General features: G+C 34.8%; 2 protein-coding genes across 4 annotated transcripts; both read left to right on the top strand.

Annotated features, from left to right (window-relative positions):
• The first annotated feature begins 291 nt into the window (after positions 1-291).
• LOC108336441 (putative pentatricopeptide repeat-containing protein At5g37570) lies at positions 292-7,030 on the top strand. 3 transcript variants are annotated; one of them, XR_001832863.2, is made up of 4 exons: positions 292-1,544; positions 1,655-3,296; positions 5,288-5,358; positions 7,010-7,030. XR_001832863.2 is itself a non-coding variant. In XM_017572897.2 (2 exons), exons 1-2 carry the CDS (start codon positions 491-493, stop codon positions 2,293-2,295), a joined length of 1,695 nt encoding a protein of 564 aa, XP_017428386.1. In that variant the 5' UTR covers positions 292-490; the 3' UTR covers positions 2,296-3,441. The 3 variants fall into 3 exon arrangements, 1 of the variants encoding a protein (XP_017428386.1); XR_001832864.2 differs by lacking the exons at positions 5,288-5,358; positions 7,010-7,030 and adding an exon at positions 4,017-4,143; XM_017572897.2 differs by lacking the exons at positions 5,288-5,358; positions 7,010-7,030 and having other exon boundaries at positions 1,655-3,441.
• A 4,401-nt stretch (positions 7,031-11,431) lies between these two features.
• Positions 11,432-14,070, top strand: LOC108336827 (cation/H(+) antiporter 3). The gene is made up of 3 exons (XM_017573276.1): positions 11,432-11,689; positions 11,857-12,849; positions 12,967-14,070. Exons 1-3 carry the CDS (start codon positions 11,432-11,434, stop codon positions 14,068-14,070), a joined length of 2,355 nt encoding a protein of 784 aa, XP_017428765.1.
• The last annotated feature ends 12,457 nt before the right edge of the window (positions 14,071-26,527 follow it).

The raw sequence follows: 26,527 nt of genomic DNA, 5'->3' as shown, positions 1-26,527 counted from the left end.
GTACGGATTATGTATTGACTTAAACATCGAAAAACCTTTGACAAATACACCTCTGGACGGAAAAATGAAAAAGAAGACCGAAGAGTGAGACCAAATGACATTGAAGGACAAATAATAAAGGTGTTAGAAGTTACTCGATGCAACCGAAACCTATACTAAACTTTATTTACTATCAACAAAATCTAAAGGGTTGAACATACTTAATACCAAAAGTAAAAAAGAAAATAGCAAATCCTATAAATTAATTGTAACACTCTAACGAACCTTAATAACAATTTTTATTTTCTCAATACCAATAACCAAAGTTCCGTTCAAAATGTCACTTTATCTAACAATAATCCCCTGTGACAACTCCTCCACCCTACGAAAAACTCACCGTCAACATCAACCACCGTGAAATGGACTGCACCAGAAAAACCTGGAGATGTCGTCAACCACTGCTCTATCTCTTATGCTTTCTTCTCACTTTGTAATATAACCGAAGTTCAAAATGAGAACTTTCACTTCACTATCATCCCAAATTCCAACCACAAAATTTAAGCTTTGGTCAATGCAATGGCTCAACTCTGCCAAAACCATTGATCATCTAAAACAAACCCATGCTCTTTTTCTCAAACTCCTCCATCGACAACCACCCCATCATTATCATTACTACATGGGTCGTTTGTTATACCGAGTTCTCCAGTTCCATGGCGAAGACGCCAATCTTTGCTATGCCCACCAACTGTTTGATACAATGCCAAACTGTTCTAATGGCTTCCTTTGCACCTCCCTCATTCGTGCATTCGTATCCCATCGTGCCCATCTTCTCCATTGCATTTCTACCTATGCTAGAATGCATCAAAATGGGATTTTGCCTTCCGTGCTCACCTTCTCTTCAGTACTTAGCGCGTGTGGGCGAGTCCCGGCTTTGTTTGAAGGAACACAAGTGCATGCCAGAGTGGTGCAGTCGGGGTTTCTTGGAAACAAGGTTGTGCAAACTGCACTCCTGGACATGTATGGAAAATCTGGCTGTATAAGTGTTGCACGCAACGTGTTTGATAGGATGGATGACAGGGATGTTGTTGCTTGGACGGCGATGATTTGTGGGTATGCCAAAGTAGGAATGATGGTTGATGCACGGTGGCTCTTTGATAACATGGGAGAACGCAATTGTTTTACTTGGACTACCATGGTTGTTGGATATACAAATTGTGAAGACATGAAAGCTGCTAAGGAATTGTATGATGTAATGAGTGAAAAGAATGAGATCACTTGGTTTTCAATGATAGCAGGTTATGGTAAGTTAGGTAACGTGGAGGAAGCAAGAAGAGTATTTGATGGAATACCTGCGCCGCAGTCTGCATCTGCTTGTGCATCGATGCTTGCTTGTTATGCACAGAATGGATACGCAAAGGAAGCTATTTACATGTATGAGCAAATGAGAGAAGAAGGGATCAAAATCACTGAGGTAGCAATGGTGGGGGCTATGTCAGCTTGTGCACAACTGAGGGACATTAGAATGTCAAACACTCTAACAGACCATCTTGAAGAGGGTTGCTGTGGTAAGTCCTTCTGTTATTGGTTGTCTGTTGTTATTATTCTGTCAATTCTACCCATTTAGGTAAAGAATGTTTCACGTACTGACCTGGAACCCGTTGTTATTTTATCTCAGATAGAACACATGTTGTTTCCAATGCATTGATCCATATGCACTCAAAATGTGGAAACATAAACTTAGCACTGAAAGAATTCAGTATAATGAGATACAGGGATATGTATGCCTACAGTACAATGATTGCTGCCTTTGCTGAGCATGGAAAATCTCGAGATGCTATAAACCTTTTCTTTAAAATGCAAAAGGAGGGATTAAAGCCAAACCCAGTCACATTCATCGGTGTCCTCAATGCTTGTAGCTTTTCTGGTCTTGTTGAAGAAGGTTGTAGGATTTTCCAGATTATGACTGAGGTATTTGGTATTAAGCCCTTACCTGAGCACTATACTTGTATAGTTGATCTCCTTGGGAGGGCTGGGCAACTAGAAAGGGCGTATGATCTAATAAAGGAGAATGCAACCACTGCTGATGCAACAACTTGGAGCTCTTTATTAGCGGCTTGCAGGCTTTATGGCAATGTGGATTTGGGTGAGATTACAGCCAGACATCTCTTTGAGATTGACCCTGACGATTCTGGAACTTATGTGCTTCTAGCAAACACTTATGCATCAAAAGATAAATGGGAGCATGCACAAGAGGTTAAGAACGTGATTAGTGAAAAGGGAATGAAAAAACCTTCAGGGTATAGTTTCATTCAGTGAGCAATCAAGGAACACTATAAAGAAGAACCACTTTGATTAAGCAGTGTATCCTCTCAATCAGTAGAATGATGTTGTCGTGAACACTTTTGTATTGATCAACACTGTTGAAGGAGTAATTGCTGAATAAGCTTTGAATTCCCGGCTTTATTTTCTGAGACATGCATGTAAGATATCAATATCATCATGTAGGTGTATGACCATTTAGTCCTGAAGCCATTAAGCGAAGCTGCTAATCCATCTTAGAATAGAAACGAGTTTCATGTGGCTGTTGTGAAGTTATATTGGCCTCAAGGTGCAAAAATTTAGTTCCCTACGCTGCTGAATTTGTATGCTGGGGATGAGGATGAGGATGGGAGAGTATATGTCACAAAATGGGTCTCTCTACAGGGCATTTACTAAAGATTTCACAGGGACAATGGTGGGGACAGGATCCACATTACTTTGAAATGCTGGTGTTGTTTTGGAGGGAGATGGAAATAAGGGTTCTGTGTGGGAGTTTTATTTGGATGCTTTGAGTAGTAATTATCAACAGACAGATATAAGGACAAATAAGATTCATAAGGGAAAGAAAACAGGAGGATCTTCTCCCTTAAAAAAAGGGATTACCGCCCAATGTGGGCATGCAAGGAACGGTAGAGGGCTTAGAGTACTCAACTCTTCTCAATCTGACTCAATGTTGGCAATAAAGCAGCAGCAAATATGTTTCTTACATTCAGGAAGCTTCTTTTCCTCGTGTAGTATCTTTCTTCTGCCTATAACTTTGGATATCTCTCTGTGATTGTTGTAGTCTATTAATATTTTGGTATATAGGTTGTTAAATAACTTCAAGGAAATGAAGATATCTATTGAAGAAGGTTCGAGAGGTTAGTAAAAGAAGAGTTATCCCTCAGAAGCCAAAATTCTTTGTTTATTATTGATAGAAGAAAGTATAGAAGGTGGAATCTCATGTTGGGCATGTCAATAAAAAAAAGATGACAAGTGAACCTTCACCCATACTCAGTGTAAGTTTTCGTACTAATAAAGTAATTGGCAAACTGCTTGAAAGCAGTGCTTGTACATAGGTTTTCTTATTTTTAGTTAGTTAAGTCTGATAAAAATTACCATATACTAAATTTGAAATGACAAAAAAAATCTCTCTTTTTTTTATTCTTGGAAATATATATTTCTTGTCATCTACTTTATGAATTACATTTAAATTTCTTATGTTGTTTGTGTTTCTTTTATTTTTTTCCAAGTTAAATTTTTATTTGTTACTCATTCTTTTAGTGTCCAGTTTTATGTTTAACATTTATTTCACTGAACTTTACTACTTAAAATTCAAGTTGTTTGTTTGTTTAGTCATTTTTATAACTGTAATTTATTGCTTTAGTTTTTCCTAATCATTCTTTTTTTTAGTATAATGAGTAAGTAGATTATTATATGTTATCTGAAAAAGTGAAATATGTTATATAAATAAAATTGTTTTTTTCCCCACAAGTTTTGTGTATCGTTAGTACTCGCTTTTAAAAATGCCTCTATTGCGTTCCAATATGGTATAATTGCATCAATCAAGTTCAACAGAAACGGATTTAACTTCGTAGTGATGTGACAAAAAAGTGTCATTTTTTTTTCTCTCTTTTGTTACTCTGTGCAATTTAGACCCATCTCTTTCTCTCTCTTATGCTTCTCTTCAATTTTCTCACTCTTTCTTTTCCTTCATCTCCTGCTTCTCTTCAACTCAGAAATTACGTAGGGAGTTTTGACAAGCTTCTGAACAGAAAAATTGAAGAACCTGAATTTGATGTTTCTTCAGAAGGAACGGGTGTGGTTGCCACTTTTGTTGAGTTACTCCATAGTCAAGTCATTAGATAATTTCTTTTTTCAAGGCTAAATCATGGTCCTGACATTCATTAAATAGTATATTTAGCATAAATTGCCTTTTCAAAATTTCAAAGCACAAGTTAATTTTTAAGTTTTGACCTTGATTTTTAAAGAATCTAGTTTTGGCTTATTTCAAGTTAAAATTTTAAAATATCTAAATAGGATAATAAATTATAAAGTAAATGGAATTATTTTTAAATAGAAGTTTAATAATGATAACTCTAAATCGTAATAAAATTGAAAATAGGTAGGTTGTATTTAATGAGTCGATAATAGTTTGTCTATATTGTACAAACTTAATTTAAATTTTTGATACGACTCTTTGTATGCATTATAATAAACACTTTATTTTAAAAAAGCCATCAAAATATCTTTAAATAAATTTATTGTCGATAAGAAGAATAGAGAAGAGAGAGAAAAAGATGGGCATATGGCAGAAAGAGCAGAGGAGATAGAAGAAAAAGTTCATATTTCTTTGTCATGTCACCACGAAGTTAATTTTGTTTCTGTCAATTTAACCAAAGAGACTTGATTGATACAATTACACCACATTGGGACGGCTTAGAGACATTTTTAAAAGCGGGTTCTAACGAGACACAAAACTCTGAATGTGGGGACCAAAAAAGCAATTAAGTCTAAATATAATCATTAAAAGAAATTCTATTTGAGTCAATTTATGTTATAAATGTGTTTGTTTTTTGTAAGAACTTAGAAAATAGAGTATTAGAGTTGATAGGTGTTTTAAAATAATGAGACTAATTATTTTATTTTAAAATAATTGATTAATATAAATAGAATTTTTTAAACTTGTTTCATTACTTAAAACACTGTCTATCTCTCTAAAACTCTTTCTCTTTGTTTCCTCTCACATCTCTCTAAGAGTTCTAGCTCCAACGTCATCTTTTTGACAATCAGGAGGTGTCTAATCGACCACGGCGACAAGGTCTACCATCCTATTCGATTAGTTTCTGTTATAGAGCAAATAAGTTTCGACTTCTTTTTGCTTTTCACTCTTTAATCAAGTCAATGTAGGGAGGTTTCCATTGCATATGTATTTTGAGGTTTTCTTTGAGCTTCTTGGTCCATCCAAAGTCCTAAGAACTCTTTCTTTTGTCAATTTGATGTTTTGTAGATGTTTCTAGACTTTCCTTGTGTTTCAAGCAATCGGGGAGATGTTCGTAGAACTTTATAATTCCTTGTGAGGTAAGGGAAGCTAGAACTAGTTTAGATTATGTTTTTCATACTAAAATAGTATCTATGAGAATAATATGATGAATTTGATGCAATTGTGATAGTAGCGTAATATTTTCTAAGTGTAAATCATGATAGTTGGTATTATGATGTGTATGTAATTGTAATAATGTGAAATTGTTGTTCTATTTTGTTATGAATGTGTGGGATGAAGTTGTGTTGTTATTTGAACTGAGTTCAAAGTGGTTATGATGAAAAATGGTTAAATTCTTGAGTTTTAGGCCTAATATGGGGTTTGCATGTGTGAGTTTGAGAATTTGGGGCTTATATGAGGAATCTACTGTCTAGGTGTTGTCATGGGATAATTTGAGACTTATTAGAGGTATATTGGGATGAAATCTAATATGTAATGAAATTGTAGTTTATAGTTGTAGTTTTGTAGTGTTTTTAGTCTAAAAAGAGGGTTTTGAGTAGTGAGATTTTGAGGTAAGTGGTGTAAAATGTTTTGGAGGGTTTGGAGTATGTTATGAGACCAATTAGGACTTGTCTAGAGGTTCATATAAGAAAATATGTCATGAAAGTGATAATTGATTCATAAGTTGGGTTTCTAGTCCATTTGGAGGTTTTAGATGTTGGAAATTTAAAGTAGGAAGTTTGGGTTCAAACTAAGGTGTTGGAGGGTGCTAACAAGTGTATTTAGACTTTTTATGCAGTTTGTAAACTAATAGGGAGTTGAAATTGGGTAACTTGTAGGAGTGAATTTGGTTTTAAAATGTCAAATTGAGTTACAGAAGTGTTTTCTCAGGATTTGGGCGATCCTAGGGGTTTTTAGAAGTTGTAGGGTAAGTGGGGAAAATAAGTTTAAAAGGGTTAAGATTTTCTGATAGTGCCTGAGCACCTAAAATGGGTGCCAAGCGCCCCATTCCAAAAGCCAGGACATTGAGTTCCAGCCTCCTAACGCCTGGGCACTAGCTCTTTGTTGGCACTGAGCGCCAATTCTGGGCGCCTGAGCACCACCTAGTAGGTTCATGTACTTATGTTTTTTGATATTTTTCAGTAACTTGTTTGGTTGTTTATGATATTTTAAAGTATGATTAATGTTTCTAAATGGTGTTATTCAATGTCAAAGTGAAGGAATATATGAATATGGTTTCAAATGATTTCAAAGTTGTGAAATGAGTTCCAAGGTAGAATTCATGTGTTTAGTTCCAAGTATTGTTAGAATAAATACAAATAGCCCAGTTTTGGGGGTTATCCTAACACTTTAATGGTCTTTCATTCTCAAGTAGAGAAGATTGACACATGTGGTGAGAGTAGTAGAAGGTCTTAGTCTTGGGTGCTTCCAGTATGATGTAAGGCGTGAAATAGACTAACCTTGTGAGTGTGGTAGGGTGAAACCCATTGGCAATGACTTTACAAAGCAGTATATGCCACCACAAGTGCACAACCAGCCATAACTCGGTAATCATTCTAAATCTGGGTAGTTTAGTCTAAGTTTTGGCATGTTTTAGGATGTTTGAGTTAATTGATCTATGTGATTTAAGTATGATGTTTTATAGACATATATGAATTGTCTTTGAATCTAGCTTACCGTGTTGTTTGTACTTGTTATTATGTTTCCTTGATTCTGGTGTGACTATGATCATTCGGTGGATGTGAACAGAGGGTGATGATATCAGTGTGGAGCAAGCTCTTGATGGAGGAGCTACAGATGTTTAGTTAGCTTTTTTTTTAAACTAGCTACTTGTATATAGTTTTGACAAACTATATTGTATATAAAGTTTTAAATTTATGGTTATTTTGGATGACTGTAAATCTTACTTTATACTCTTGTCTATGACTAATCTATTTTATTAAATATGTGATGACTATTATATAGTTAAATATTATATTTTAAGATGTTACATTTTTCATGTTTAAAATTAATTTAACATAAATTAAAAGAACTAAATAATTTTGTTCATTTCATTTAAATTATTATTTAGGTTTAAACCTTTTAATTATCCTTATTTACGTGGGATTTTTTCATTTTGATCCCATTTTTATTAGAATTCCCAATTGAGTCCTTAAAAGTGCTAATTTGAATCAATTGAGCCCCTGCCGTTAAATTTAGTTAACGGGGTTAAGTTTTTGTACAGGTAGGAGGTTGATGTGTCAATTTTTTTGAAACGTGGCATGTTGATGTGAAAGTAATGTGCTTGTGAACCTCTTTGATTTTTTTTTCCAATTTTTCATATAGTCATTGGAGTTCATTGTCCCCTCCACCACCAACGCAAACCCTCACTGCAAGAAGAAGTCATCGCGAGACGAAGCTCCTCGCTTCATCTCCTTTATCGCGAAACACTTCCTCGCAACCTGCAAAACCTGAAAGACAGAAAGCCCCAAATCTCTTTGCACCAGAAACCTTAAATTGTTACTTCGCTCATCTTCCAACCACCGTGACGGAGCAACTCCTCCTTTATCGCGAGCCATCATCTTCGCTGACCTGCAAATCGCGATCAGCCACCTCAAGCTTTTCACACTACCAGAGCAACACATAGCCACCAAGGTTTTTTCATTACCGCAATCACATGGATGCAAATCACGAAACTTTTCCTTTCGCCCAAATCGTGAAATCACGAAACAACTCCTCTTTATTGCCGAACCTGTGGCCAGATGTCACTAAATTAGTAAATTAAGTAATTCTAGATGGAAATTCACGAAAAATAATGAGCTGATGGTAAAAGTTCCAAACCTTGCCTGACTCAGGAAGTAATTCATATGTTGTGCACGAAGATAGGAATGAAGAAATACGCTGACGAGAGGTCTGTACATCAGCATTTGATATCCTTGGTAACAACACATCAACACATTACTTAATGTACCATTTGCCAATCGGACCTGAACGATGAATTTTCATAAGCAAGGAAACGAAAATCTTAATCTATAATATATAGCAATAATAAAGGTGATAAGATGTTTTGGTAAAGATTTTGTTAGACTAAATTACCCTTCATCTGCTTGCTCCATAAACTACTACTTCCCTCCCACTTCCACATATTCTATTCAATCTCTTTACTCTCTCTTTTCCGTTCATCCCACCCCCCAGAGCACTGACTATCCCAAACCTTCTAAGATGTGGGCAAACATTTACTCACAAAAAATATCAATTTATGTTAGACCTAGATAAATGAGTATTACAGAATTAAAAGACATTAAAATAATGTGATCTAGGAGTTCCAAAAGGATTAAATACAATCCTCAGATAGATATCAGTATGAAAACTATTCTATGAAATTTCAGTACCAAGTACAACTCCATCAGCCAGTATGAGAAAGAGAATATATGCTCGTAACAAATTAACATCTTAGAAAAGCCGAAAACTCTTCCCTCCAAGTTCAGCATTTCTCTCCACCATGCCAGCCGAACAAACCGTTCCCATTATTGTTGTCATCGACAATGACCAAGAAGAAAAATGAAAAGAGGAAATGAAAACCTAACGTCTATACGAAAAATAAAGAGCGTAACTAAAGTTAAAGAAAGGAGGATTATTGGATTGGGAGCTTTAGAAGGGGAGCGTACCTATTTACAGAGAGTGCTGAGAATGGAGAAGAAGATTGGGATTGGGAATGACGAGAAGATGTAAAAAGGAGAAGAAGATGACCAAATGTCACGTTTCAACTCTAAACATGCCACGTTTAAAGAAATTAATACGTCATCCTCCCACCTGTGTAAAAACTTAACTCCGTGAACTAAATTTAACGGCAGAGACTCAATTGATTCAAATTAGCACTTATAAGGACTCAATTGAGGATTCTCATAAGAAGGGAATCAAAATGGAAAAATCCCACGTAAATAAGAACAACTAAAGGGTTTAAACATATTATTTATCAGTTATAATATTTTCATAGAAACTAGCTATAATACAAGGTAAGAACAAGTTTGAGTGTACATCTCTTTCGTATTGGTTCCTATTTTAGAGTATAACTAGATTCATGGAGGGAAGTATCTCATCCCTAAACTCAAACCCCAAATAATGTATATTCTAATACTCAAATTCAACGTTCCGAAAGCAAATATACAATCAGTATCAGACATTCAGTGTTCTAAGTGAAGTGGCACTACTACAAGAATAATTGAGATTACCGACGGTCATAATTCGTCGGTAATGTATAAAATCCGTCGGTAATTAACATTTACCGACGGCTTACCGACGGCCAACATACCGTCGGTAAAAATGTTGTCGGTAAACTTTACCGACGAATCTTTTGTCCGTCGGTAATTACCGAAGGCTTTTGGCCGTCGGTAAAGCCTTCGGTAATTACCGAAGGCCCTAGGCCTTCGGTAAATCCGTCGGTAATTGTCGCGACCTGGTTCATCTTCTTCCTCTTCCTTCGTCACTGTGTTAATTTTTTTTTTCATTTCCACGAACTCTACCACCAAAACGGCATCACGCGAATATCCATAGGGAATCATGGAGAGTTGAGCTCGCCGAAAAAGTTTAGGACCGGTGATGTTGTGTCATTTTATCACAGAGAGTTGAGCTCGCCGGAAAAATTTAGGACCGGTGATGTTGTGTCAATTTATCATGGAGAGTTGAGCTCGCCGGAAAAGTTTAGCACCGGTGATGTTCCTATTGAACTCTACAACAACCCACCAAAAAACTTGAGCATGCCGGAAAAGTGAAGCTCGCCGGAAAAGTTAAGAGCATCCCGTGATGGTGGAGACTATCCTGCGATGGTGGAGAGCAACCAACAATGGTAGAGAGTTGAAGCCACAAGACGGTGGAGAGCAACCAGAAATGAGTAGTGGTGGTGTGAAACTGAGTTGGTAATGAAAATGAGGAGTAATGGGCGTCTTTGCCACGTATATTGACGCTGGGGGCAGAATTTGGGCGGAAAAATTCCCGCTCTTTTTACCGACGGCCAAAAGCCTTCGATAAATCCGTCGGTAATGTCGGTAAGTGAAATAATGGGCGGGAAAATTCCCGTTTTTTTACATTACCATTACCGACGGATTTACTGAAGGTTTTTGGCCGTCGGTAATGTGTATGTCAGTTACCGACGGAGTTACCGAAGACTTGCGGCCGTCGGTAATGTGTATGCCAATTAACGACGGATTTACCGAAGGCTTTTGGCCGTCGGTAATATGAATGTCAGTTACCGACGGCTTTATCGAAGGCTTTTGGCCGTCGGTAAATAAAATTCAAAATCCGTCGGTAATGCCGTCGGTAATGAAAATTTACCGACGGAAATATATCCGTCCGTAAAAATCCGTCGGTATTATTAAAAAATTTTGTAGTGTGAGATTCTATTGCTCGATGGCCTTGATCATCACCATCAACAAATATATTGACATTCTCAATTGTATTTATTGAAAAGAAATTGATTAAAAACATATTGGTTACATATTCAAATTGATTAAAACATATTGGTTACATAAAGACAATACCTACACATAATACTTATAATCTTAAGAAAAATAAAATAAAATTATTGTAGTGCCTCTCAAATGAATTGCTAGATAGGTTTCTTTGATTATGATATAATAATTATGATTTGAGTTAAAAAATTACCATTTTTTTTACTTGTGCCAATAGTCCTAAATACATATTAGAGCATCTGTGATGTCTTTTCTTAAAAAAATATTCTTTTAAATTTTTTAAATTTATTTGACATTACTTTTCTTACCTTTATATTATGTATCAAACGAAATGGAAAAGTGTGTTATCGTACTGTTTCTCCTTCCCTTAATATAGTGGCTTAATCACTTTTAGTTTATTTTTTCTGGCATTAACCGCTTCTCTATTATAAATTAGGTTCTACTTGTCCTTTCTAATAATAACTCCTTTTACAAAATTGTCTTACTTAAATTAGTTTATCTGTGATGTTGTCTTCTTTGTCATGAAGATTCACACTTCCAGCAAAACAATGAGCTAGTGAATCATTTGTTCTATTCTAAACATCTTATTCTAAATATACTAGTTCCAATTATAATATATATGTCTTTTGATGTTTTCTTTTCCTTCAGTCCATTCACTTCATTCAATTTATCTTTCTCATTAACTCCTTGAATTTTTTCTGAGGATTTAAATTGAGTTTGTGAAATGGATGTGGATACGTTGTTTGCTTCAATTAATCAGATCAATGTTTCTGATCATACTGCAAAATGTGGTGTTTGCCTTAAAACTCCACCCAATATCGCATCAGATGGCCTATGGGGAAAACATAGCACAGAAGGGTCTCCTTTAAAGTCATCTATGCCAATATTTCTACTCCAAGTGGTTTTGATTTACACTGTAACACGAACTTTGAATTACCCTTTAAAGAAGCTGGGTTTTCCTGCCATTTTTTCACAATTGATGGTAAGTTTTCTCCTCATAGTGTATGCTTTTTTTAAGGATTGGTTTATTATTAAGATTGTTATAGAATCTTAAATCATACAATAGATAGGAAAATTAACCCGGAGCAAATTTAGATTGATCAACATCTGTAATATATGTCTAACAAAATGCATTATCTTTATTTGAAGGCTGGGCTCATTTTAGGACCATCCTTGAGTATATTGGAGAAAGAGAAGACAATGTTGTTTCCTTATGGAAGTCAAGATACACTTGCTACTATAGCATCACTTGGTTATATGCTATTTGTCTTTGAGAATGGTGTGAAAATGGATTTCAGCATGATCACCAGAACAGGAAGACAAGGATGGATTATTGCCATTGTGGGGTTGCTATTTCCTCTACTAATTGGTTATTCATCTGTAGAACACATTTCCAAACATACATCCGAGGGTACAATAGTGCATTCAACTATTGTTATATTGATGACACAGAACATGACTTCCTTTACAGTGATTGCCTCCGTCCTCAATGACCTTCAAATCCTAAACTCTGAACTTGGAAGATTGGCGTTATCTTCTACACTGGTGGGTGACACGCTGAGTAATATTCTTGTAATTGCATCTGCAGCCTTTGATACCAGGAAAGTGAATGCAAATAGTATAAATTTGGTGTTGCTTTTCGCTATAATAATCATCATTTTCTTTGTCTATCGGCCTGCAATGTTCTTGGTGATTGAGCACACACCAGAAAGCCAAGAAGTGAAGGATATTTACATTAACGTTATCATTGGGGTTCTCTTTGTTTTGGGTTGGTGTTCAATGCTCTTCAATATAGAATTCATTCTTCTACCTTTCCTTTATGGATTGGCTACACCAGATGGACCTCCATTAGGATCTTCATTAGTTAAAAGGGTTCATACTTTTGGTTTAGAATTTCTCATGCCAATCTTCGTCACTACATGTGCAATGAAGATGAATTATTCCTTGGTAGAATTCACATCACCTATATTTATAGGCACCGTCCTTATGATCATTACTGGTCATCTAATGAAACTTATATCATACGTAGCATCTGCACTCTATTTCAAGCTATCACTAAAGGATGCACTTTCTCTTGCCCTCCTTCTAGATTGCAAAGGCATTGTGGAAGTAGCCATGTATAGCTCTGCATTGGACAAAAGGGTAAGAGATTGACTTTTCAAATACAACTGCTTTTGATGGCTTCTCTCAAAATTTCTTCTTCTTTGTTTTCTAAAAACAGTTAATGATCATGATACTTATTATATATATTATATGCAGGACATCCAACCTATACGTTATACTGTGGCTCTAACAATGATCATGATCTCAAATAGCGTTGTGCAATTGCTGGTGAAACGTTTGTATGACCCTTCAAGAAAATATTTTGGCTACCAGAAAAGGAACATGTCTGATTTGAAATTTGACTCCAATCTCCGGATCCTAGTTTGTATTCATAAACATCATCACACAGTACCTATAATATCATCTCTTGATCTATTTAATCCTACACCACTGTATCCAACAACTGTGGATGTTCTTCATCTGATTGAACTAGTAGGGCGTTCTAGTCCTATTTTCATTTCTCACAAGATGAAAAGAGGTGTTCCTTCTTTTGCAAGAAACTCCTACTCGGAGAATGTCATCCTTTCCTTCAAACTCCATGAAGATGAAAAGCTAGGTGCAACAACAATATACCCTTATACAGCCATATCTCCACCTACACTGATGCATGAAGACGTGTGCTACCTTGCATTGGATAAAGTTGCATCAATCATCATTCTTCCTTTTCATCGAAGATGGTCTTTTGATGGAAAAATTGAACACGAGGACAAGACTGTGAGGTTGCTGAGTTGTAAGGTCATGGATAAGGCTCCATGCTCGGTTGGAATATTAGTGACTCGTTTTGTTCGTAAAAGTGATTCACCACTTCGATTAGCCATGATCTTTTTCGGTGGTGATGATGATAGAGAGGCTTTGTGCTTGGCCAATAGAGCAGCCAAAGACACTGCTAATGTTAACCTTGTGGTGTATCACATTACAACAAGCGAAAACAAGGATGAAAAACATAACGAGGACATTATGCTTGATCGTACAATATTAAAAAATGCTAAAAGAGAATGTTCTCGTATGAAAAATGTTGTGTATGAGGAAATAACAGTGGAGGGTGGTGCCCAAGTAGCTTCTGTTCTTCATCGTATGGCAGAAGATCATGACTTTTTTATAGTTGGGAGACGCCATGGTATTGATTGTCCTCAAACAAAAAGTCTTCAAGAATGGAGTGAGTTTCCAGAGTTAGGTGTCATAGGTGATTTTCTTGCTTCTCCAGATCTTGATTGCAGATCATCTGTTTTGGTAGTGCAACAACAAAAATTTTACCATTAATAATTAGTAATTTTGTTGTATGAAATGATATTTTTTGTTATGATATATGTTCATAGAACCTTCTATTAGAAGATCTAATGTTCATAAGATATTTAATAAAAAAAAATCATTTACAAAGCAATTGAATTATTTTTACTTATAAAATTAACTATAATTAGTAATTGCATTACTTGTTTTAATTAATTGTTTAAATAATCATTAATTCCCAAACTTTCTATATACAAACTAACTATATTTGAATGATTATTTAACAAGGACTCCTTTTATAAAATATGAAAAGAATTTATCTTAGAAGTTTACCCCATGATACTAAAGGAAGGAAAGGAAAGACATATATTATATGTGATATATACTATGTATATATTGCCTCTAGTTAATTATGATTTTAAAATAAACATAAGAACAAAGGAAATGTGACCACATGAAGCGCTCAAGCTAAATCTAACGAGGTTGCATATCAAGATTCAAGGATTACAATGTCAAAATTACAATACAATACCTTGTGAAAATTGCTTTACAATATATAATAATTTGAGCACTTAAAGATGAACACGCATAAGGGACATGCACCTATTACACTTTCATCTATGATAAAAAATTTCAAATTTATATTCATGTCTTAATGGTTGTATTAGTGGGAGAGAGAAATATTATTATATCATTCACTCTATGTTGTAAGGAATATTTATTATATCAACTCTACGACACCTCTTCCCTGTTATTCTTCTTTTTATTTTATCCAAAAGTGACACTAAAGAATATTTGGAATCTTAATTTTAAGGAAAAATTAATAAAAGACAACTAAAAATAACTTATCTACTTAGTTTGTAATTATTATTTTATTATAGTAGAATTTTTTAAAAGGTTGATCTTCGAGGAGAACTAGATATAAATAAGTATTAAGGTGAACGAGTATAAATTTCATTTGTCTTTTATGTTATATAAAGAATTTGTTATTAGACATTCATTGTTTATGTGAAAAATTCTTTGTTATCTATTTTAACCCTTTTCTAGAATATTATCGTTAGGTAATAGAGCTAACATCTTAGAGTTAGTTCTTGAGAAAACAAGAAGCAAAGATCCAATGAAACAAACTAGAATGAAGGACGATTGGATGTTAAATAATCTAGATAAAGTCGCTCTGAAGGAACTCGTATGTATTTTCAAGAAATAATTAATTGAGGTCCAACAAGATGTACATAAGAAGAAAAGTAAATATCTTGCCTAAATGCTATGAGATAGATAAAGTTCTCATTTGCAAAAGTTTTATATATGGTATATTGGTTGATCTGGTCGGTAGGCTAGGTAATAAATCAACGTTGACGATGAACACGTTATGTTAACCAAGTGGCGTTGTAAGGATAATTAGACAGTTCGGTATGATTGTTTTATGTGATGGATTAAGAAGGTTAAATGGGCTTACGTGTTGGGCTGCAATTGGGCCAACGTGGACCCTAGTATTATTGAGTTATTATTAAGTTGAGACCCATAACAAAATCTATAAATACTGAGGTAAGGTTAGTTTAATTTGAGTTTTTACACTTAATCGCAGATTGAGTTTATTGATTAAAGTATGACTTGAGCGTCGGAGTGCCTTTAACAGGTACACACCGCTCGAATTGGACTGGACAAAGGTGAACTAAGTGATCTTGAAGGAAGAAAAAAGACAGGGTGAAGACGGTAAGGTGTGTTTCTCAGCACTACTCACTTATATACTGAAACACTTTATAAATAGAAGAAACTTTAAATGACTAGTTAAATGATCAAAATTAGACAACACAGATGAGTTATCCTTTCTCACATGAAAGTTTCACAAAAATGAGAAAAAAACAAAATATGATTATGGAATTCAGAAGATGCATGACAACAAGGATAACAAAGGATCAAAAGAAAAGAATCTAAGTAGTATGTTATTACTACATAAACCTAGGACATTACAAATGTTAAAATCAAGAAGGACACTAAAGAAACAAAGAGGTGTCTTATGTCAACATCAAAAGATCTTCGTCTATCAAAATTCAAGGACCAATAAAAAGAATAATATGTTTTACTGCTAGCACAATAACCATTCTTTAATAAATTTGATGAATAAGTAGATTTTAATGATTTACATTCAATTACTAAAGCTTATAATGAAATTATTCTGGCTAGTAGACTTTTGGAAATTTTCAAAATGGTTGAAAAAATCTTTGAAAATCTTGAGTTAGGACATAAAAATGAAAAATTGGATGAAGAGAACAAGAGTTTGAAATAGAATCTTGGAAATCAAAGTAAAATTTTTCAAAAGCTTCAAAAGAATTGAATTTACTATGCAAAATGTATAGAAAAGCCTATCTTCAATAAATGTCTATAAAATAATACATTATCTACTTGCTAAAAATGAAACCGTGAGAGAGGTCATTTCCTAAGTTTAGATGAGGGATAAAAGACTAGTTAAATAACATAAAATGATACATGTCTTTTTGGTACTTTATAGACAAAAATAAAGTCTTTTGTAAATATGTTATTAGTAGCAATCAAACACATGTCATAGTAGCTAGACAATAAGTGTTCACAACATATGAAAAAAAAAGTCCCCTTTGTCATGAAAATGAAGAAGGGAGGAATAATGTTTCAAACTATCAAGAAAGAATAATAATTGGAGTTGATTTAATAGTTATGAAACTTTTTCATTCTATTAAGGATGTTATTTTACTAGATGATCTAAAGAAAAAACTTAGGACAAGTCATTATGTGATAAGATATAATGCATTCAACAAAGACTAATTTACAGTCAAAATTGTGATAAGGTTATGCAATTTACTGGAAAAAGACAAGACAATCTATATAAGGTGGAATTAGACGAGTTATCACCTTAGAAGGTCACATCACAAGACAATCTATAAAAGAAAATCACTAGGTCTAGTGAAAACATGGTCATGCAAACTTAAGATTAATTTTAAAACTGCAAAAACATAACCTTATAAGGAGTTTGTCAATCATAGAGACAATATTCTTTATGAAACATGTATAAAAGGAAAACAAGTTAAAACATCTTTCTACAATACTGTAACATCCCATTTTAGTAGTTTAAAACTACAAAAAATAAAACATTATATAGATGATAACTTACCAGAAACTACAAACTTCCAATGAAAAAGATCTTACACTTAGAGAACAAAACTCTATCTATGTTGCTGCTTTACCCTCAACCTCATGCTGAAAAGACTGAAAAAACAGAAAAGACATCCTCCTTAAGCTTACACCATTTAAGGTGATCATCACAAAACATAAAACATACACAGACAAACACAAACAAAAGCAAGGGTAAGCTAAAGTACCAAAAGAATATACATGCCATTTTAAAACAAAAACAAGCATATCCATATTATAAATCAAGCAACACAGAACTTAATCCCTTCAACTTTGAAACTTTTACTATCCAGATAGATGCATTGATGTTGAACTCATGGGGAACCTAACCCGTGTATGGTGGAGCAACCTACTTAGAATAATAATAATAACCACAACCTCAACCACCACCAATAATGTCATACACCAAGAGGGTGGGGTAGGGGGGGGGGGGGGGGGTGAATTGGTGAAATGTAAAAAACAAAAGCTTTTAAAATCTTTTCCACAAAAAATGATGCCTTTATACTTTTCTTGAATTGCAAGGTAAAAGATTTTCAATGCAGCGGAAATTTAATCGAATAAGTATAGAAAATAATCAATTGAATAAAAGAGAGTAGGGATTAGAAAATTCAAATGTTGTGTTTTTATACTGGTTCGACCAAGCCTACATCAAGTTTCCTTCCAAGCACAGGAAGCCAATGCACTATAAAGATTAAGGTTTTTACAACAAGGTTTTTATAGAGACCTCACGTCAAAAATATAAAACACCTCTTTAAACCTCTTATCTAATATAGGAAGTCAACAACAAGACCAGCATCAAGAACACCCTTTTTTGCTGTCTAACCCCTTTGAGACACCCTCAAAGTCAAGAACACACACGTTCTTCTTCCTGTAGTCACAACAGGGAACTCAAACCAATCTTCAAGAGATTGCAAAATCTGATCACGTGGTAACATTGATAATGGTTGAATTCACCATTATTTGTGATGCTATTTTGATACTAAATTAACCCTTTTTGGCTTTGAAGCTGACTTAAACTCTTGTTTTAGTTGAATTTGATAAATAAGTGAATAGAGATACTTTATGAATTTGATCACTAATTCCCTCAATTTTGTAGGTTATTGGTATGATTGGAAGAGAAGTAAAAGTATCAAGGAGTTGGAACCCAGGAGGGACAACATAAGCATTGGGAAAGAAGGCTGAAAGAAGGCTGAAGAAGGACCGTAGGACGCCTGGTCGCCCTTTTTAGGGGTTCTCAGCGTCACAAGTCTCGCAAGGGCGCCTGGCTGCCACCATTTGGGGCACTGAGCGCCACTATCCTCGTAAGCACGCTTGGGCGCCCCCTCCAGGCCTTGAGCGTCAGCCAGCCACATCGCAGGACGCCTGGCTGCCCTTAGCAGGACGTTGAGGGCCAACCTCTTTGCAGTCACGCCTGGGCGCCCTTAGCTAGGGCGTTGAGCACCAGCAACGTTGGCCCATGATCCAATTTGGTTCTATTTAAGGGTTTCTTCACTCTAGGGTTCACATCTTTGGACGACTGAAGCAAAGAAAAGCTTATTTCGACCCTTTGGAGGGAGATTGAGCATGCGAGAGCTTTTCTTCTTACTTTCTAGGGTTTTCATTCATTCATTCTTCCATTGTAAGCCAAGGTTCTCCATGACAATGGAGAACTAAACTCAGTTGTTGTTGGGGATGATGTAACCTCTAAACTTTCATGTATTTGAATATGATTTAAACATTTTATGCTTCTTTCATCGAATGTTAGTGATTTTCTCCTATTCTTAATGCTTGTTATGTTTTGGCCACTCATGACTTGATGTTTGATTTAATTGAGTATTGGGAAATATCTTATAAATCATGATTTGGAGGATTTCACCCAAAGAGAATATTGCTTAGGGATAGGGATAGGACGTTTGGTTGTCTTAAGCTTATCAACCTCATCCATTCATTCTTGTGTTAAGCCTCAATTGATCAATTTGCATTCATATTTACTTTTGTTGCATTTGCATTTAAACACACACAATAGCTTTTAAGTCTTAATCAATTAAGGTATTATACAATTGTTAAGTAAACACGAGTCTCTTGGGAAACGATACTTGGTCTTACCAATTTTATATTATTTGATACGATTTGGTAAACTTGCCAATGGGTTAACAAACACCCAAATGTGCAGATTAGATCAGTCTTTGAAACGCAACAGTCTTGCTCTTCAAGAAATCACAAGTTGTTGATCACCACGGTTAATCTTGTTTCTTGGAGTTTTTCCTCTCTTTCTGTAAGATCACAACTTTCTGTAAATGATATGAAATGGTTAGAATCAGAAAAAGTTATTACAGAATTCAAATCCGCATCAATTTATAGTATAACACATATCAGACACATTTTAATCGATTGAGCTACTAAACAACCTCATCAAGTATCACAAAGTAGTTGAATAATAAAATTGATTCTATATTGCACAATGAAATTTATAATAAAATTGCTTAGGATCATAAGAGAACAATGAAATACATAGATCATATGTGTACAAGTGAATCTGGTTTAGATTGGTCAAAATTGCATATTATTGGTAATATTAATCGGTTACATTGATAATATAATCTATTAAGGCAAGCCATAATCATATAAAGCAAAAACAAGGCAAAATTGTCTATTTTAATCTATTATGTTATTAACATAATCTATTAGACTGTAGTTTCTATTTTAATCTATTATGTTATTAACATAATCTATTAGACAATAGTTTCTATTTTCATCTACTATGTTATTAATATAATCTATTAAACTATAGTTTCTATTTTAATCTATTATGGTATTGTCATAATTGATTAAAACCAGAAACTATGACCAAATCAATTTTTTATGACTTTGAACACTTTTGCACAACTTTAATTGATCCCTAGGACTCTCTTGAGATTGAGAAGCTTAAGAAAACATATCTCTAACTCAATTTGACCACTCCAAACCAAATCTACCTCTCTAAGTCACCCCAAATCAATTATACTACTTCTACTCCAAAACTTTGAGGGTTAAGGGTCTAAACCAGTTTGAATAGACATAACCATTCACTCCAAACCCTCCGATTCAACGCAGATACGCTTCTTTAGAAATTCATTACTTGAAAACCATCATTTGCACCAAAAACCCTACAAACACACCCTCTCAACTCCTCCCTTGCATCCTACACCATATTTTACTAGTTTTAGAGCTTCAACAAGTTTAAATGACTTCATAACTATCCCCAAACATTTGTTTTATCGAACGAACCCTTTCCTAAAAAACTCACCTATCAAAACCCCTTAATTTCACTCCAAAACCAAAGTAAAATGAACTGAAATTATTTCCCTCTACTTATCTACATACATTACCCATTTAAATACATAAAACAATTACCAAAGACTCTATAAAACTGACAAAGATGCAAATCCCTCTTTAAACTCCTTATTTTGACAATTAATACATCAACACCCATCAAATTGAACCATAAAGTAGTACTTCAACCCCTTCTCTTCACTAATACCATCTTCATCACAATTTTGCATTTTAATCCATTCTAATTTCAGAATACATACACTTACACAACCTTCATACATTCATGCAAACTCAAGAACACATCATGAAGCACAACAATCATTATTCATTGAATTTAGAACATCCAAGTTATCCTAAACCATATAGACACATTCAACACCATACAAGCATTTTATTCATATACAATTATATATACAACCACGTACATACACACAATCACAACATTCATCAATTTCATATACTTTCAAAATGTCATTTTATACTTAATAATTAAATTAGAAAATAACATCAGTTTCTCATACCTCTTAGAATCCAACTAGCTCTAGAGAACCCGACTCTACTCCCTCAACTCAAAGAGACCAAGCAACATCTACAAACCACGAAAACATGATAAGGGTATACTGATGAATCAATATTTTCTTCACTTCACTTAGCTTACTGTACCGAATTTGATTAGGGAATTGTGCTTAAATGTACAGTATTTTCCCATTTTTATTAAATGTGCTTAAATTGATCAGAAATTCTTATTTCAATTAATTTGAATTATTTGAGGCTAATTATTTGCATTATTAATTGTAGGAGAATTGTTGGATAATATTTTGGGACATTTAGACTGCTGGAATGAGAAAAGCTATGCCACTTTCATTTTGTGATTAAATGCTTTGAAGATGTCTTAAAGGAAAGAGCACGTCCCATTGTAGAAGAAATTCCAATTTAGTTTGGCTTGAGGAGAGTGGGTCACGTGAAATGTCCAGCAGCAAGGATAAAACACCAATTGTGAAGTCTTCTTATTTTATTCATGCTTTCAACACTTACCACACGGTCACATCAACTCTTGCAATTGGAGAAACATTTTTTCTTTCCCCTCTTAGAGTATTCACGGCAGTAGTAATGTCCCGTGGGGCCATGGAGGAGTCCAAGACTACAAAAATGGAGGGGCCCTTTTTGCTTTACTTTTGGCACATTTTGGAAAGAAAGTTGCAAACCAAGAGAATGCAGCACGGCTTCTTATCTCTTTCCTGAAGTATGCAAACTGGGACCACCAATTATTGAGGGCAGGCCACACATATGGAAACAAGTCACGGCTGGAAGCATTTGAGGAAGAAACACACGGTAATTGAGCAAAGCATCACGTCCAGCACATCACTCAAAGAGTTATATTCCAGCTGGTTGTGAGAAAGAAGTCTTCATTTTGGAGAGATGCACAAACAAGGTGGATACACACGGCCTGTTGGAAGCAAAAGGCAGCAGTAGAGAGGCAGAGGAGCTCATGGTCCAGCAGCTTTCTTCATGCATCCAGCAAGGTTTGGAGTGCAAACGGATGATGGCAGTCCAGCCATCTTCACGGTGCAGCACTTAACGTTCCAGCAGAGTGAAGCCACGGAGGTCCAGCTGAGATGGAAAAGAAGGAAGCATGAGGAGATGCAGCAACATTCAACAAGCACACTCATGGCCTTGTTCCAGCTAGAAGTGAAAAGCACACAGCTCACGGTTTGGATGGGAAGCACCACGGTGATTGAAGATGGAGAATGGAGGTGCAGCAGCAGAGAGGCACTCACGGCAAGGGGAAGCAGCTGCCACGGTCTAAGTTGGAAGCTCTTCCAACCTCCTTTGAAGACACTCCACGGTCCAGCATAGTTGAGGAGGCACAAAAGCAAGTCCTGGAATGGAATTGGCAAATAGAAAGCTGGAACCACCGAGAAGACTTCTTCCATTCTCTTGTTGATGAGCTCACGGTCCATTACAGCAGCAAGCAAAGAGGTGCTCACGGTCCAGCAAAGTCTCACGGTGGTGCAGTGGTCAGAAGCAAACAGAAGAGAAGAAGCCCACACACTCAAAGGAAATTATTTGTTAATTTGGCATGGGAATACACGTAGGAAATGGGGTGCAACTTTCCCTTATTTTCAGAAAAGTGGAGACTTCTTTCATTGTGGCATGCACAGGAGAATGAAGAAATTCTAAACATTTTCTTGGAAGGCAGCAACACACTGTGACCGAGAAACACACAACACTCAAAGCAGAAATTGATGATAATGGGAGACCAAAAACATGGGGAAGCTGGCTGGAACAAATGAAAGAGTGCACTTCCAAGAATATAAGGGAGGCCATGAAGAGAGCAAGGGGGGTTCCAGAGAGTCAAGGCCTGGGAGAGGCTCTCTCTTCCAGTAGCTCTCAGTCAGTAGTTTAGTTTTCCAGTAGTAGTGTAGTTTCTGAAAAATGTAGTGTACTGTAGCTTAGTGTTCTTCCAGTAGAAGTAGAGGAGGGTCGTGAAGAGGAGCTGCAGCAGGGAAGAAGTCCAGCAGAGAATGTGGGACAGAGAGAACTGGACGGCTGGAACAGAGAAGGCAGCAGTTTTACGGTTGAAGCAAAATGGTGTGGACCTTCCAATTTTATTTTCTTGTTGCTGTACTAAAATTCACGCACAATTTAAATGCAATTCAAAGTTGGTTTCATTGTTAAGATTTCCGATCAATTTACTGCTTCTGTCTTGTTTTTTTAGTTTAATTTCTGTTGGAGTTTAAATTCTGTCACTGTATGCCTATCGTTTAATTTCTACTGTTGATTGCACTGTGTTGTTGATTGTTGTACTTTAAATCATTCGCTGTAATTTAGTTCTAAATATTTTGCTGCCGTAATGTTGATTCTGTTTTCATATTTAAAATTTGTTGTTCTCTGTTTTTACTGTTTATTGTATTTTCATTTACTGTATTTTCTGTTTTTCTGTATTTTTGTTTTTATTGTTCCGAATTGTTTTTACTGTTTCATATTGTTGTAGTTTCGTTTTTAATGTACCAATTTCGTTTTACTGTACTAAAATTTATTTCGACGCTTTTAAATTTCATCCGCAAACAAAACTTTCACAAACCCCTCGTTTCGTGTTTGATCTGAGACTGAACTGCAAATTGGTCCTTGAGAAACGACCTAGGAGTCACTTCCTAGTTTAACTATACTGCATTCTTTTATGCACAACTTTTGCGAGAGGCGCGACCCTCTCGTCATATACCATTAGAACCACTAATCAATAGAAAACCTAAGAGTAAACTCAAACCATACATGCAATAGAGAAAAATCCTACATGCTTTGAAAAACACGAAACTAAAGAAAAGAGTAGAACACTGACTTACTCTATTTGAGAAACTGATCGAGTGGATTTGAAGATCTCACCGTGAGGATCACATAGGCAAACTCTGTTCTTCAAATAGATGAACAAGGTGTAAGAACCTTTAGAGACAAGGTAGAGGACTCTAGAAAAGTAGTTTGTAGAGAAATTGTGTGTTTTAAAAGAATGAAACTCGTTTATCACAATTCCTTTTATATTATAACATTTTAATAGTAAAATAGTAAAGTCTCATTACTTTTAACTCACTACCACTTTTAAAATATCATTTTATAAGTGTTCACAAATACAAATAAAAATACCAATAGAAATATCTTTTGCTTTGTTACACTGGAACTTATTTAATCCAACTATAATTGCATTTGTTAATGGTAAACAATAAATTCTAGTCATAGAAAACAATTATACTAGATGGACATGAAATGAGTTCTTAACCCACAAGGATAAATTTTTCAGTCTTCTATAAATTTTATAAATATGTTAAAAACATATCTATTGTTTGAATGAAAAAACTTATTATGAAAGGTAATTCAAAATTAGAAAACTTTCAAGCTTTTTTTCATTTGAAAAATATAATTCAAAAACAGTAAACGTACTTTTCACAAATTAAATCCAAATTCAATTAGCTATCAAAGTGAAAAAGTTCTATTTCATATATATCCTACACATATGATCATAATATTTAAGGGTAAATATATTGAGTTTAAATCTTTGTTTTATTTATTATTTTTGTTCATTTTTAGACTCAACATTCATGAGATTAAGGGGACTAACTTACTTAACATGAAGTTCACACTTTTCTAAAATAAATGAAAAATTCATGTTTTGAAACACAACTTATTGATATTTAACCTAAAATAGTATTTTAGAATACAACTTACTCATTTGTCTTTATCCATACTTAAGAATATAATTTTTCCCATAGGATAAATTTACTTGTTTTTAGAATTTCTTATCTTAATATTTGAATAGACGGTTGTCAATGCCCTAATGGATACATAGTTAATAGGCTTAATACCATTATGGGTCCCAATTTTTGTTAGCTTTGTTCGAAATGATCCTAATTTTTTTTTGTTCAATGTAGTCCTAAAGATCGTAATTTGTGTTCAATTTAGTCCTTTTTGCAAACGCCGTTTAAATCGTTAAGGACCAAATGTCCAGATGTGCATTTAGAGAGTGAAATGTCATTTATTGGCTGACGTGGAGTCCTTAAGGCGTAGTGAGGTGAATTTATTATTTTTTAAATTCTATCTCTGATATTAGGGTTATTCTTTTCAAAATTAAATTAAGGGTACTAAGGTCTGAAGGGTTGATCTTGAGGGAAATTTGCAAGATTTGGAAGAACATCAGTGACGTGTTGTTCGAATTGGAAGCATTCATCTTTGGGAAAGTCAGGTTTACGTTCCTAATCTATGGTCTGTGGCATTCATCTCAAACATTTTCTTGAACACTGTTAAAATAGAATGACTCAATTTGTCACACCAAGAGGGGGGGTGGGGGGTGGGAGGAGGGGTGAATTGGTGAAGTGTAAAAACAAAAGCTTTTAAAAACATTTTCACAAAATGTAATGCCTTTACACTTTTCTTGAATTGCAAGGTAAATGATTAACAATGCAGCGAAAACTTAATCGACTATGAAAAGAACTTAATCGAATGAATAAAAGAGAGTAGAGATCAAAAAATTCAAACGTTGTGTTTTTATGCTGGTTCGGCCAAGCCTACATCTAGTGTCCTTCCAACCACAGGAAGCAAATGCACTATAAATATCAAGGTTTTTACAACAAGGTTTTTATAGAGACCTCACGTCAAAAATATAAAACACCTCTCTAACCCTATAATCTAATATAGGCAGTAAACAAAAAGACCAGCAGCAAGAACACCCTCTTTTGCTGTCTAACCCTTTGAGGTACCCTCAACGTCAAGAACACCACCGTTCTTCTTCCTGTAAACACAACAGGAAAACCAAGCCAATCTTCAAAAGATTGCAAATCCTGATCACATAGTAAACACCCAAAATGTGCAGATTGATCAGACGTTTGAAATACAACAAGTCGTCCTCCTCAACAAATCTCAGAATCCTTGATCACCATGGTCAATATTGATTCTTGGAGCTTTTCCCTTCTCTATAAGATCACAAAGCTTTTCTGTATAGAATATGAAAGTGTTAGAATCACCAAAATTCTTACAGAATTCAAATCAGCGTCAATTTATAGTTAAACATATATCAGACGCATTTTAATTGACTTTGCTACTAACAACCGAATGCACCATTCAATTATAACAGTTTAGCAGCAATCACAACAATTAATTGAATGTACAATTAATGCAATCGACTATCATTTAATGCTTGGCAACACAATTAAAAATATGACTGTTATGTTAGTTGTGACAAGGATTTAACAGTTTTTCAAAACATCAACCAACTTAGTCGAATACAAATCTCCTGTAATCGATTAAACAACAATACTTAGCACATTTTGAAAACTAAAGATAAAAAGATAGAAAAGATAAAATTAAAGATAAAAAGACAAAAATTAAAGACAAAAAAATAAAAAAAATAAAAAAAATAAAAAGATAAAAAGATAAAATTAAAGATAAAGTCTAGTGGGTTAAGAATCACACAAAAGTATATTTAAACTACGAGTCCTCGGCAACAGCGCCAAAAACTTGTTAAGATGTCGGCAAGTGTACCGAATCG

This window comes from Vigna angularis, chromosome 7, assembly GCF_016808095.1.
Source record: "Vigna angularis cultivar LongXiaoDou No.4 chromosome 7, ASM1680809v1, whole genome shotgun sequence".
NCBI lineage: Eukaryota > Viridiplantae > Streptophyta > Magnoliopsida > Fabales > Fabaceae > Vigna > Vigna angularis.
The sequence above is the reverse complement of the archived record's forward strand: the minus strand, read 5'-3'. Positions and strand labels throughout refer to the sequence as shown.